The following is a 13,955-nucleotide window of genomic DNA, read 5'->3' as shown; positions in this document are numbered from 1 at the left end:
TTTTTTTTTTTTATTTTATTTTATTTTTTTTTATTGTTGGGGATTCATTGAGGGTACAATAAGCCAGTTACACTGATTGCAATTGTTAGGTAAAGTCCCTCTTGCAATCATGTCTTGCCCCCATAAAGTGTGACACACACTAAGGCCTCACCCTCCTCCCTCCATCCCTCTTTCTGCTTCCCCCCCCCATAACCTTAATTGTCATTAATTGTCCTCATATCAAGATTGAGTACATAGGATTCATGCTTCTCCATTTTTGTGATGCTTTACTAAGAATAATGTCTTCCACTTCCATCCAGGTTAATACAAAGGATGTAAAGTCTCCATTTTTTTTAATAGCTGAATAGTGCAATCCCATTACTGGGCATCTACCCAGAAGAAAGGAATCCTGATGTTTTCAAAGCTCGTAGTTACTCTTTGGAAATAACTACCATTGTAAAACAGAATTATAAACTATTAAGCTTAGTCCACGTCTCATTTTATTTTATTTTATTTACTTCTTTGTTCATTAAAGCTGGCATTCCTTACACCGCATAAGGTGGGTCTTGATATTTGCATTTTAAGATGAGGAAGCAAGTTTAGAATTAAATTACTGAACATCTCTTGCTCATATGTGGCTCATTTTGAAGTGTGGGAAGAACTTTGATCCTGGAAGGCCTGTGTGGAAGGGGAGACAAGGGTCTTAAAGAATTAAAAAAGGAAGAAAGGAAAAAAGGAAGGGAGGGAGGGAGGATGGAAGGGAGGATGAAAGAAAGGGAGAAATAGGAAAAAAAGGAAGGCAGGCGTGAGGGAAGGAGAGAGGGAGGGAGGAAGGAAAAGATGGAGGGAGGATGAAAGAAAGGGAGAAAGAGGAAGGAAGGGAGGGAGAAACAGAGGGAGGGAAGAAAAGAAAGGAGAGAAATATTAAATCACAATTTTTACCATTCATGGTCAATTTGATCATATAAAAATATCATTATATTACTAGGGGGCACTCTGCCAGATGTTAGAAATATAAAATGTTTTCAACCCCCCTACATTGGAGATCACAATTAAGTTGTGGACATAGACCACACAAATAAAAGGCAAAGAACAGTTCAAAATAGTACAAACCAATAGACACAGGCTCTGAGGCATGGCCCTCTGCACCTCTGCATTTCCGGCCATGTGCAGACTTTCCCACCTACTGCGATGTTCACCTTGGAACTGTCTTCTGTGGGATCTTCAACAAACACCTGTGGAGTGAATTCCACTTTGTCTCTCCTACAGGCCGAAAGGCGGGCTGTGTTGCCATGAGAACTGGGATTGCAGGGGGCTTATGGGATGTTTTGAAATGCGATGAAAAGAACAAATTTGTGTGTAAGCACTGGGCGGAAGGAGTGACTCGGCCACCGGAGCCTACAACGACTCCCGAACCCAAATGTCCGGAAGACTGGGGTACCACGAGTAAAACTAGCTTGTGTTACAAGGCAAGTATCGATCACGAGGCTAATAAAAAAAAAATGGAATAGGCTTCAGCCTCAAGCATCACCTAAGGACTTAAAAAATAAACAAACAATAAAACCAAAACACACTGCCCAAGATCTACCTGTAGAGATTCTGATTTCTTTGACCCAGCCAGCCCTTGTTTTTAAACAGCGGGCTGATTGGACATTAAGGATCATTGCATTTAAACCACAAACACAATCAATCCTACAAACCCATCTCACAGACATCTTTTCTCACCAGCTTTGCCTTTATCATTCCCCCTGTCCTTCTCTTTTCTCCTCCAGATTTTCAAGGTCTGATCTGGACTCACAAGTCTTGTCCTCTTGACAGAAATTTCTCTTCTCCCTCAGGCAATGCTATTGCCTCTCACGCTCTTCCAGTCCATGTTCTTAGCTAACGTAGTTCATGAACTAATCTGCAGTAATGCCACACGGGTACTCTAGAGAGAATGCCCCATTTTTTTCCTGACTTATTGATAAAACATGGCTTCCCCATGCCCATTCAATGACAGTTTGATGTTCTGCTATTATTATATACGTTTCTAGGTTGGGCCATTCATTTTTCTATAGGAGAGTTTAACCAGGCTGATGAATGCCTCAGACTGAGGTTGTCTACTCTTTTCTATCTCAAGAGGAGTAGAGGCCGTTGAGTCAGTTTCTGCTATTAATAGCAATAGAGACCCAGGAGCTGTTTAATCCATTGTGGCTATTCAGGGCTAAAAACAGAATTTACATAGAGGGGGATGCATCGGCCAAGACAGAGGAGATTTGTAAATGGATTATTTGAAGACTGACACAAAGGAAATGAGGTATTTCATTACATCATCTCTGGGAACTTCTGAGTGAGGATACAAAGGCCAGATTCATCCTATTCACAGCTCCCTGCCTCGGGGGTTGGAAATGTGTTGATGGTTTTTTGAGAGAAGCAGCCGAACTATCCAGAGCTGCGAAGTGAACCAGGAGTCCGGCAGGGAGAAAATCCACATGATGGTGGGTGTTCCATAGATGAAAACGTGTGCCTCACTGGAAATTATTCAGTCTTAGAGATGTTTAGGTAGCGTTAGTTTGGAAATACGTAGACCACATCTGTACACAGAAATATTAAGATGTGAGAATTATTAATAAATCCAGCTGATACTACATTTATTTAAGAACATAAAATCTCACGTTACGGTCTAGCAAATTGAGGTGCTCACAGGTGTCTTGGGGGCTACTCACATGGATGTTTGCTCAAGACACCTTTTTCAAGAGAGCTCAAGTTAGGAAGGATGTGAAGGTTGTCTTGGGTTGGATGATGCCAGCTGGGGCAGCTATAGTCCATTGGAAGCAAGTTCCTTTTTTCATAGGTATATGAGGTGTGAGCCATGACTCAGGAAAAATAACGAATGAAAATTATAGAAGTCAGTGGCTATGATCAACTCCTTATTGTTTGTGTACTGGTAGGTGTATCCTGGACTGTTACTGTTAGTTACGTTTCACTATTCTACGGGCAGTTCTCTGGACAGTATGATATAGTCCCTAACTTATATAATCTATTTAATTTAGCACCCAACATATCCCTACCAAATGAATGTCTGTCAATGGTTAAAATATATTGGGTGGTACCCATGTATCAGTGGGTAGGGAGTCGGCTACATACACCCTGGCTGGTGGGTTTGAACCCGGCCCAGGTCAGCTAAACAACGATGACAACTGCAACAAAAAATAGCAGGGCATTGTGGCGGGCGCCTGTAGTCTCAGCTATTTGGGAGGTTAGGGCAAGAGAATTGCTTAAACCCAAGAGTTTGAGGTTGCTATGAGCTGTGACACCAGGGCACTCGACTGAGGACAACATAGTGAAACTCGGTCTCAAAAAAAAAAAAAAATAGTTAAAATATATAACCATAAAGAAAAATACTAGGTTCATTTCAATGTCACTTTTCATACTTAGCCAATTTAACCCTGTTCCTACCAAAAGCTATATACCTAACGCATATGTTTAAACCTCCTAAGATTTTAATCTAATATCCCCCTCCACTAAAAAATAATATTATTTTAGATAATGATTTTGTTTTCTCAACAAAATAATCTCCCAGTTTTGTTGGGCAAATACTCACTTGTCAATCGATTCTAAATCAAGAGGACGACACTATTTGGGGCCATGGTGATGTCTTTTCTATAAGTCTCATCAAAAGTAAATAGTTGTTTCTCTTGATTTGACAAGTTATGAAGCATAAAATAACTTCTGAAACCGTATCATCTTTAGCTGTATGCAAAAGGAAAACATGAGAAGAAAACATGGTTTGAATCTCGAGATTTTTGCAGAGCTCTGGGTGGTGATCTGGCTAGCATCAATAATAAAGCAGAACAGCAAGCGGTATGGCGGTTGGTAACGTAAGTACCTTTTCTGTGTGATACTCTTTCCTTTTACCTATTTGGTGCTAATAAGGCTGAGAAAATTCTCCTACTACATTTATGAAGTTTTGGGTTCAGGATGCTACTTTGAGAAGCCTTTTAATCTTCCAAATTCATGGGCCCTTCTTGACCTTTTTCACTTCCACATCTTTTAATTTTATAGGTGTAAATTCTGCCATAGATTGCTCTATAAAAGTACAAGACCCTCAGTACATGTTTGTTGAGAATGACCATTGATCATTGCTTTGCAATTATTTGTTCTCAAGTAGTGGTCCCTTTTTAGGAAATTTTTGTTTTAATTGTTTAATTTTTAGTTTAGTTTTTTTTTCTTTCTTTTTTTATTGTTAAATCATAGTTGTGTACATTAATGCGATCATGGGATTTTTAGGACATTTATGGGTAGAACCAAAATGAACCCTCTCTTGCAGAAAGCTTATATTTAGTTATTAAATCTCTTTACTTCTGTACTGCTAATTTATGTAGTGGAGGTTACTGATCTCGTTTCATGCAGTACCTTGTGCTTTCTTTGTGTTTTGGCTATTACAGGGCAAGTGGAAGCTACCATGAACTGTTTTGGTTGGGACTGACATATGGAAGCCCTGTAGAGGGCTTTACTTGGAGTGATGGTTCTCCTGTGAGTAATTCGACTTAATGTATCATTTTTGTACTTTATTGTGTATTTATTGTGATGTTGTCTGTTGGGTTAATCCACACTTCTTGTAAGGCAGGTCATTACAATGGTCAGAGACATTTTTCTATGTGAAATAGATGCCATTGTAGAGTCAATATCCTGCCCCATCCCAGTTTAGTTCTCTTTGTCATTCAAGGCATCGCCATATTGACCAGAAGAAAGAAATTAGAAGGAAAGCTCATGCCCCTCACTTATATAAAATAATATCTTCATTCTACTGTGCAAAATTGGCATGCAGGTGAACTTCTTAAAATTTGAGTGCATTTTTGCTTCTTGCATGTGGATTAGAAATGGAAACATTTTTAATATTCCCACTTATAACCATTAGGCTTTGTCGGACTTCTGCATTCTCAGAAATGGAGAAGTGAGAGCTTAAGGCATAAGCTGGCAATTCTTAGAAGCCCTAGTCATCACAGGAAGCGATTTTGTATAATTTCGGTTCTTTCTCTTCTTCTAACCAACCAGCAATTTTTCAAGGCACTTGGATAAGGTGGTTTATCGGATGGCTCCATTGATAGTGGGATTTTATATTTACAGCTCTGGGAAATATCATGTTTAAAAGTCTAAGACACTGTGGGTTATGATTCCACATTGAGAACTCCATACAGGACCTAAATCATGGCCTCCATTTGGTTTCTCTGTTCATTTTGGCAAAGTCTGGTAGCTTTGTTAGCACTATATTATAGGTCTTTTTCTTTTGAAAGAAGAGTTATTTGTATTTTTTTTTATCCTGCCCAGTTAATAAAGCAAAAGCTTCCAACAACACCCTGAAATATTATCCTTTACAACTGGGTTGTAAATTTAGCAACTCCCAGTACTAACTGGAATGTTTTTTGCCAAGTCTTTCCTACATATAAATCCTATTTTTGCAACCCTTGGGTTCATTCTTTTTAATAAGAGGAAGATGATTTCATAATAATCAGTTGTGTACTCTATTCAATTTCACAAATTTCCATATAAATAAAGTTATTTCCACCCATGTGTATGAACTGTGCTTTCTTTTTCTGTTCGAGTTGGCACTGGACTGACAAATAGTTGGTGGTTATAATTTAATGTTTCTAATGTAGGTTTCATATGAAAACTGGGCTTATGGAGAACCTAATAATTATCAGAATGTTGAATTCTGTGGTGAGTTGAAAGGCGACCCTGGTATGTCCTGGAATGACATTAACTGTGAACACCTTAACAACTGGATTTGCCAGATACAAAAAGGTATGATCACCTGATCACCTGTCCTTTCCTTTATCTCAGATGGGAGAACTAAGCTCCTGGTATGACAATGCTGGTATCTTTCCTTTCTTAGCAGAACCAGAAAAACAAAATAGCAAAATAAGGGAACTGTCAGGGCCCATCCTTTCACAGGATAAGAATGAAGTTGCCGGGCTCAGATAAATGTTCCAAAGGAACAGAAGATCAAAAGGCCACCCAGAAATCCTGGACCAGAGTCACGTCCTCCAAAATAGTTCCCACAAGCTGCTCTGATTCCTGTCTAGGCTCTATATTCACAGAAGTGGGTGGGTGTCCTACACCATAAGCAGAGTCATTAAAATGCAGTTTCTTTATTTGGAATTTTCACATTCTGACCACCTATGTGAGTTATCAAACAGGTGAAAGTTGCCCCAAGTCTGAGTATTCTAAGTATTGATTTCTCAAATAATCATTCAATGCAAAGAATAGGCACCATGTGGAAGGCTGTGATGCTATTATACCTATCATGTTATTGATGGTCGAAAAAAATAGGAATGCTGTCTGTCATTATCTGTGACTCAGAAAAGTCCATATATCCAAGTCAGACATGGAGGTCACAGGATCCAGGGTCTAAGGTCGAGATAAATAAACAAACCTATTCTCAAACCAAAATATACATCAACTTCCTCTGCTGTGAATAGATAAATGGAACTGTATTGTCCTCTGCTGTTGCAAAATCTTGGCAACTTTCCTAACTCTATGGCTAGAGATACCTTAGGGCTTTGCTCATTTCCATTACTTTTCTGCTTAGATTATCACTTTCAGAGTTTCCAGAATAGAGGAATCAGTAGTTGCCTATTGTTTTGTCTCCTAGCTACCAATGGCTAGTATCCTTTTTGTATTATTAGAAGCTCTAACTCTTGCAGATGTTAAATACATTAACCCCAAAGTTAGGTAACCAGAATTCATCAGATTCTAATAAAATCCAGATATGTCACTAAGTACTTGGAAAGGAAAATGGTTTATTTAACTTTTAGTAAAACATAGTAAACATACTAAAAATTTTAAATACTATACTAAAAACAGGATTCTTTAAAGAAAATATATTGCACAATTTATAAATAGTTCATGTGTCAGAGTTTTACATAATAAAATTATAAGTAATTTCATAGCTAATTAGAAGAAGTCTGATTGGAAACTAACATCTAATGGATGCCTTCTCTATACAATAACTCACATACTTTACCCCATCTACTTAACACAAATTTAGAATCCCTTTTGTAGCTGACAAAATTAAGGTCAAATAATTAAGACCAAGTTTTGGGATTTGATTCTAGGGTTCCTGGTTCTAAAACTCACGTTTTTTTTCTTTCTTTTATGTGATAGTACTTGTGTCTGAAAGCTGTCTTCCATTTTCTAGTGGCTGTTATTGCACTTGGTTTATTCAACTTTTAACACCTAAATCTCTTTTTCTTTATTCTCCTGTCTACAATGTCCTAAACTAACTGCAGAGAGGGAAGCAAGTGCAAAAAAATAAATAATGGTTAAGTTTTTAACCATATTGACCCATGAAAATAGTGAAAATAGAAGGAAATGTGATAGCAGACAGTCAAGTCACTATGTGCCTAATGCTTTCTTGTTTTACAGGACAGACACCAAAACCCGAGCCAACACCCGCTCCTCAAGACAGTAGGTGTTTTCTTATTTTCTGATCTCTATATTGATAGCCTTTTTCCCCTTTTCTTAAGGAAAATATGACTTACTGTAGGAAGACGGAGAGTACGTGTTCTTAATACCATTGTGACTCTCAGAGGAAAGTTCAGATCTTCTTCAGAGAGAAACTCATATGCACAAACACAAAACATGTTAATATAATTTCTCGAGAGTTCCAAGATCAACTCTAAGGGTCCAGCTTTTGCTTTTCAGCATATATATTAGTTTGCAAAGGCTGCCATAACAAACTGCTGTGAGTGTGGTGTCTTAGGATGATACATATTTATTCCCTTACAGTTCTGGAAATCAGATATCTGAAATCGTTTCACTGAGCCACAATCCAGGTGTCAGCATGAGTATGCTCCCTTCAAAGACTCTAAGGGAGAATCCCTGCTTCTGCCAGCTTGAAAAGCTTACACTCATTGGCCTGTGGCCCTTCCTTGCACTCATTGGTGTGTGATCCCTTCCTTGCACTCATTGGCCCATTGCCCCTTCCTTGTACTCATTGGCCCGTGGCCCCTTCCTTGCACTCATTGGCCCATGGCCCCTTCCTTGCACTCATTGGCCTGTGGCCCCTTCCTTGTACTCATTGGCCCATGGCCCCTTCCTTGCACTCATTGGCCTGTGGCCCCTTCCTTGTACTCATTGGCCTGTGGCCCCTTCCTTGCACTCATTGGTCCGTGGCCCCTTCCTTGTACTTGTTGGCCTGTGGTCTCTTCCTTGCACTCATTGATCTGTGGCACCTTCCTTGCACTCATTGGTCCATGGCCCCTTCCTTGCACTCACTGGTCCATGGCCCCTTCCTTGCACTCATTGGTCCATGGTCCCTTCTTTGCACTCATTGGTCCATGGCCCCTTCCTTGTACTTGTTGGCCTGTGGTCTCTTCCTTGCACTCATTGATCTGTGGCACCTTCTTTGCACTCATTGGTCCATGGCCCCTTCCTCCAGCTTCAGAAGCTGCAAGTATATCATCTAGGTTCAGAGGTCACATTGCCTCCATTTCATATAGTCAAATCTTCCCCATCCTCCCTCGTTATTACTTTTAGGTCCCATCTGGCTAATCCAGGATAATATCTTCATCTCAAATTGCCTAACTTAATGACCTCTACAAAGTCCGTCCCTTCTTCCATGTAAGATAAGAGGCACAGGTCCTAAGGATCAGGACCTGATTATCTTTGGGAGCCTTTATTCAACCTATAGAACCATCAAATCCTATGGTTTGGAAAAAACCTAAGGAGTCCTCCTAATGAGTGAATCCCTAGGTTCTCTGATTGTACCCTGTAACAGCCAAGTCCATCTCCTGGAAGTTCTTTCTCATATTAGAACAGGATATGTTTTTGCAGAGTCCCCAGTTCTTGGATCTAGAACAGTAGGGTGCATGTATGCACGCCCTCTCATCTACGCATGTCCTATTGATGAAAGTGACACTGGGAGTTCTTTTGTCCAATGATGACACATGGAATTTAGTCAGGAAGGAAAAAAGTGGCTAATTTTTACAAGATTGGTGGAAAGCAGATATTTGGCTTTAGATCATTCAGTCTGGATTTGACATGAGACATTCTGCTTATTCTGAACTGTCTGTGTTGCCGAGACCTCTCATGGAGGAGCTACTCTGTCCTTTTCACTTTCGTGTACTGTAGATACCGATTCTTAACTTTGTCTAAGAAAAACTCATTACCTTTTCTCATGAATTTCTCAGATCCACCAGTTACTGAAGATGGTTGGGTTATTTACAAAGACTACCAGTATTATTTCAGCAAAGAGAAGGAAACCATGGACAATGCGCGAGCCTTTTGCAAGAAGAATTTTGGTGATCTTGTTTCTATTCAAAGTGAAAGTGAAAAGAAGTTTCTGTGGAAATATGTAAGAACATGATTAATTTAAGAATGAGATGGTAATATGTGATAAGCATACGGAGTGTCTACAATTGGTAGTACCCCACGGCACAGTTTCTAATTATGGGCAGCATTTTTACCTCTTGAAGTCAGAGGTAAAGATGTGAATTCCAGTGGGAGGAGGAGGCTGTATGGAAATAATGTCTTAAAGGTTTAAGTATTTAGCACAGTATCCCAGAACCCAGAAACATTTTGGCAGCTTTGAGTTCACTGTTCACTGATTTGAAATTTGCAAAGATTATAATTCTTTTTTTTTTTTTGAGATAGTCTCACTCAGTCACTCTGGGTAGAATGCTGTGGCATCAAAGCTCATAGCAATCTCAAACTCTTGGGCTCAAGCAATCCTCTTGCTTCAGCCTCCCAAGTAGCTGGGACTACAGGCGCTCACCACAACGCCCAGCTATTTTTTTAGAGATAGGGTCTTGCACTTACTCAGGCTGGTTTTGAACTCCTGAGCTCAAGCAATCCATCCACCTCAGCCTTCTAGAGTGTTGGGATTACAGACATGAAACTCTGTGCCCAGCCAAAGATTAAAATTCTTAACTAGCAGTTCTGTGTCAACCCTGGGCCCTTTGTGTATCATATAGCTTGATTATTAATTAAAAATCTGGCCTGTTAGACAAAATTGTTGGCTAACAGGTAGTACAACCCAATTCCTCATATAAAAATCTTCCATGGCTGTACCAAAACGATCGGCTATCATTGAAGGTATAATTTATTCTTTCCAAGACTGGCTCAGTATCTTTCTGACTAAAATTCTTCAAGGTTTTCTCATTGTCATGGAGGAGGTAAGAGAGAAAGCAGAAAAAAAATAAATTTTTCAGCACTGAAAGAATAAAAATTTGTTTGATCATAAGGGCACTACAGTGTAGTCTTACTCATCACCATCTTTATGGATACACCTTGAAATTGTCAGGATATTTCCTAATGTGTATAAGTATATTTGCCTATATACATATGAATTTCATGTGTGTATGTATATACATAGATTTTAATTTACATTATATAACATCTTTTCTCTCATGCATAATCCCAATTGAATGCTTTGTTTCAATGTCATTGACAACCCAACTACTATAGGCACTTAATATTATAGAAAATGACTTGAGGCATTTGTTTTATAAATGCATGATGTTCAATTTCATGCATATTTTTCTTTTTATTTCTCTGAAAAGCATGATGTGGAATATACAACATCTTCATGAATTTCTCATTAGAAATAATTTCAAATAGGCTGCCTATGTAGGTTCTGTGAAATAACTTGCTGCTTATGTGATTATAAATGTAACTGTATGTCAACTTCTGTGTTCCAGGTAAACAAGAATGATGCACAGACAGCATATTTTATTGGTTTATTGATCAGCTTGGATAAAAAGTTTATGTAAGTAAATCAAGCTAAGATAACTTTTCATGGGATAGTGATCTTATAAATACCTGAGTTATTTGGAGACTTTTGATTCACAGAATGCATTTTAAAAATCCCACAACATTTTCTATCTAAAAGGAATTTTTTTAACTTCTTCTTCTTTTTTTTTTTTTTTTTGAGATAGAGTCTCACTTTGTTGCCCTCACTAGAGCCTCAGTATGCCCTGTCACAGCTCACAGCAACCTCAAACTCTTGGACTCAAGCAGTCCTCTCGCCTCAGCCTCCCAAGTAGCTGCAACTACAGGTGCCCACCACAATGCCTGGCTATTTTTAGAATGGAGTCTTGTTCTTGTTCAGGCTGGTCTTGAACTCCTGAGCTCAAGCAATCCACTCACCTCAGCTTCTCAGAGTGCTAGGATTACAGGTGTGAGCCACCATGCCTGGCCCTCAAAAGCATCTTTAAAAATGTTAAAAATAATGTAAAATAATCCTATTAAATATGTTCAACACTATAAATTTCAAATGAACAGCTCATAATTGGATCTAATCTTGTAAAATTTCACCTGCCTTTGTTTGGGGTGTCATCTTCTGTTGGTAAATAATCCACTAAAAGATGTATTGGATATTTATGAATAATGAATTTATTTAAATGCTTATAATCCCATTTGAATTAACCTTGCTGCCTGGAACCAAAGGATCCTATTTTTTTGCACCATGCACTGTGTTAGCAGGACTGCATGTAGCCTGAACTACTCTTTCAACTGCATGGAATGCTTTCCCTTTAAAAGAAGATTGTATTATTTTCCATTAGATAGAAGAGCCAGGAAAAGCTACAAGAGTGAAGAAATTAGTACATTTTGGGGGTTCTTTTCCTCGTTCATTAGTGTACATGTTCTCCTGAGTGTGTCACCCTGGCCCAGGCATAGATATTTTGGCCACATATATTCCAGGGGACTGTTCACTGCCATCATTGAGCGGCAATCAAGACTCAAGTTTAGTATCATTTAAGATCAGGAAATGTTTGATGTTCCTTTGGGCAACCACCGTTTTATCTCTGGGTTCCCCTCTTTTGGATTGAATTATCATTTCCCACCAGTAGACTGTAGCCTGTTATTCTAATGATTGGCTTGTTGCAAAATGCCCGAAATTTCTTTTCCAGTTGGATGGATGGAAGCAAAGTGGATTATGTGTCTTGGGCCACAGGTGAACCCAATTTTGCCAATGAGGATGAAAACTGTGTGACCATGTATTCAAATTCAGGTAGACAATACACAAATCTTGAACTTGCTTTGGTGTCATTTCCTATGTTTCTAGGCTAAGACTAGCAAGTGGTGCACTTGAGCGAGGCAAGATAAGAGGATAAAGGACAATCTAATTTTAGCAGCATAACCCATTCAATTTGTAAAGGGAAAGGATGCCTAACGTTTATGCTAATAAATGGCATAGTCAATCTTTTCAGTTCTCAAATTAGGAAACATTGTTTTTCATGTTTTTATTTCAGGGAAGATATCCAGAATATGTGTACCCATCTCCTTCTCTCTCTCCTTCTCTCTCTCCTCTCTCTCTGTCTCTCTCTCTCTATCTCTTTATCTCTTTTTCTATCTCTCATCTCTCCAGCTTCTTATTTTGTAAAATGAGAATGATGATAGAATTTCTCTGAAATCTAATCATTGAAATCATTCATCCAATCATTGCATCATTGAAATAATTTAATCTAATCATTGAATAATTCATCTAAAACACTACGCAGAGATATGATGAAATAATCCACCTAAAAATCTATACAGATGCTTGGTGTATATAAAATTTAGGTGTTGTTAGATTGTTGTGATTAGTTATCACTCACCATTTAGATGACAATCTGCAAAACCAAGTTCATGTTTGGTTCATAGAAAGTTCTCTATGAAGTTGAACTTTGATTAAAGTGGAAGGGCAAAAGGATTGCATGGATTCTTCTAGTCATGTAAAAATAAAGTTTGATTACAGTCTAAGTCATTTTTGAGGATTCTTACAAATATAAAATATAAATACATTTTAGAAAATGAATAAGTGTTTTTGAACATAAACATGTGGATCTAATTGAATTATGTTGCTCTTTGCCAGGGTTTTGGAATGATATTAACTGTGGTTATCCCAATGCCTTCATTTGCCAACGGCACAACAACAGTATCAACGTCACAGTTATGCCCACCCCGTCCCCCATCCCATCAGGTTGTAAGGAAGGCTGGAATTTTTACAATAACAAGGTACTAAGAGAATTTGTTGCAATCTTGCCATTGATCATTATGGAGAGTTGGCAAAGCAAATCTTTCATCTCAGAGTTAACTTTGGCTTACCTGATTCCTTTAGAAAATTTTTAGCCAGAACAGGTGAAGATTCTCATGATTCTTCATTTTCTATGAAGATTGAGAACATTCTTGAGATATTATCCAAAGAGTTGTACCCTTTATCCCACGGTAGAATAAAACCTTGGAGAGAAAATTTTGCGGGTCATAAAACGAACTTAATTTTTTAGTCCTTGATTCTGTTGTGAGAAAGTTTGAATTTAGCAGTAATTGTCATGATTAATTCTGATTTTCTATAGAGCAAACTTTATTATCTTTAGTTAACCCTGTGGTTTTTGTTCTTTTTCTTTTCCCCTCAGTGTTTCAAAATCTTTGGATTTGCTTCAGAAGAAAGAAAAAAATGGCAGGAGGCACGAAAAGCTTGCATCGAATTTGGAGGAAATCTGGCCTCCATACAAAATGAAAAGGAGCAAGGTATGCGGGCCATTTTGCAATCAGTGGATCACTGAAATATGTAATTTTGCCCATGTTATGGTAGAATATTGTTGATAGGTAATGATTTTTTGTTTTCTCCAGAGCAAAAAGTTTAAAAAAGTAGGAAAATCAAGCACATATTGAAAATGATTTTATTCAGCCACCCTGCTGTGCTTTTTATATAAAGTCCCTTTGTATTGTCATAAAAACTCAGGTATTATTACTCCCTTTTGTGAATGGGAAATGGTGTTGACAGAGCCTTGAGTTAAGGAGCTTGCCTGGTGAGGACTAGAGTTGGGAATCAAACCTGGGTCTATCCAGCTCAAATCCCTCCCTCCTCCTTCCCCAAAGGGCCAAAGAAGAGTACTTCTATGAATAAGATGAAAAAATTGCTGATTTCCCATGTACTTTCCTTCTAGGCACTTGGTCCTGTAACTTCTAATGCAATAAAATCGATATTTTACATATGAAATTTGAACAAA

The 13,955-nt window shown here is 38.4% G+C and overlaps 1 protein-coding gene across 1 annotated transcript in view; it reads left to right on the top strand.

The window, feature by feature from the left end:
- Nucleotides 1-13,955, top strand: part of MRC1 (mannose receptor C-type 1) — a 90,921-nt gene that overhangs the window by 51,791 nt on the left and 25,175 nt on the right. Inside the window, exons 12-21 of the mRNA XM_053572934.1 lie at nucleotides 1,249-1,448; nucleotides 3,712-3,839; nucleotides 4,407-4,494; nucleotides 5,619-5,763; nucleotides 7,387-7,428; nucleotides 9,153-9,316; nucleotides 10,662-10,729; nucleotides 11,874-11,974; nucleotides 12,818-12,960; nucleotides 13,359-13,473. Of these exons, the coding sequence (XP_053428909.1) occupies nucleotides 1,249-1,448; nucleotides 3,712-3,839; nucleotides 4,407-4,494; nucleotides 5,619-5,763; nucleotides 7,387-7,428; nucleotides 9,153-9,316; nucleotides 10,662-10,729; nucleotides 11,874-11,974; nucleotides 12,818-12,960; nucleotides 13,359-13,473 (1,194 nt within the window). The remainder of the gene's footprint in view (nucleotides 1-1,248; nucleotides 1,449-3,711; nucleotides 3,840-4,406; nucleotides 4,495-5,618; nucleotides 5,764-7,386; nucleotides 7,429-9,152; nucleotides 9,317-10,661; nucleotides 10,730-11,873; nucleotides 11,975-12,817; nucleotides 12,961-13,358; nucleotides 13,474-13,955) is intronic.

This window comes from Nycticebus coucang, chromosome 20 (assembly GCF_027406575.1).
Source record: "Nycticebus coucang isolate mNycCou1 chromosome 20, mNycCou1.pri, whole genome shotgun sequence".
NCBI classification, from domain to species: domain Eukaryota; kingdom Metazoa; phylum Chordata; class Mammalia; order Primates; family Lorisidae; genus Nycticebus; species Nycticebus coucang.
This window is presented reverse-complemented; position numbering and strand designations above follow the sequence as displayed.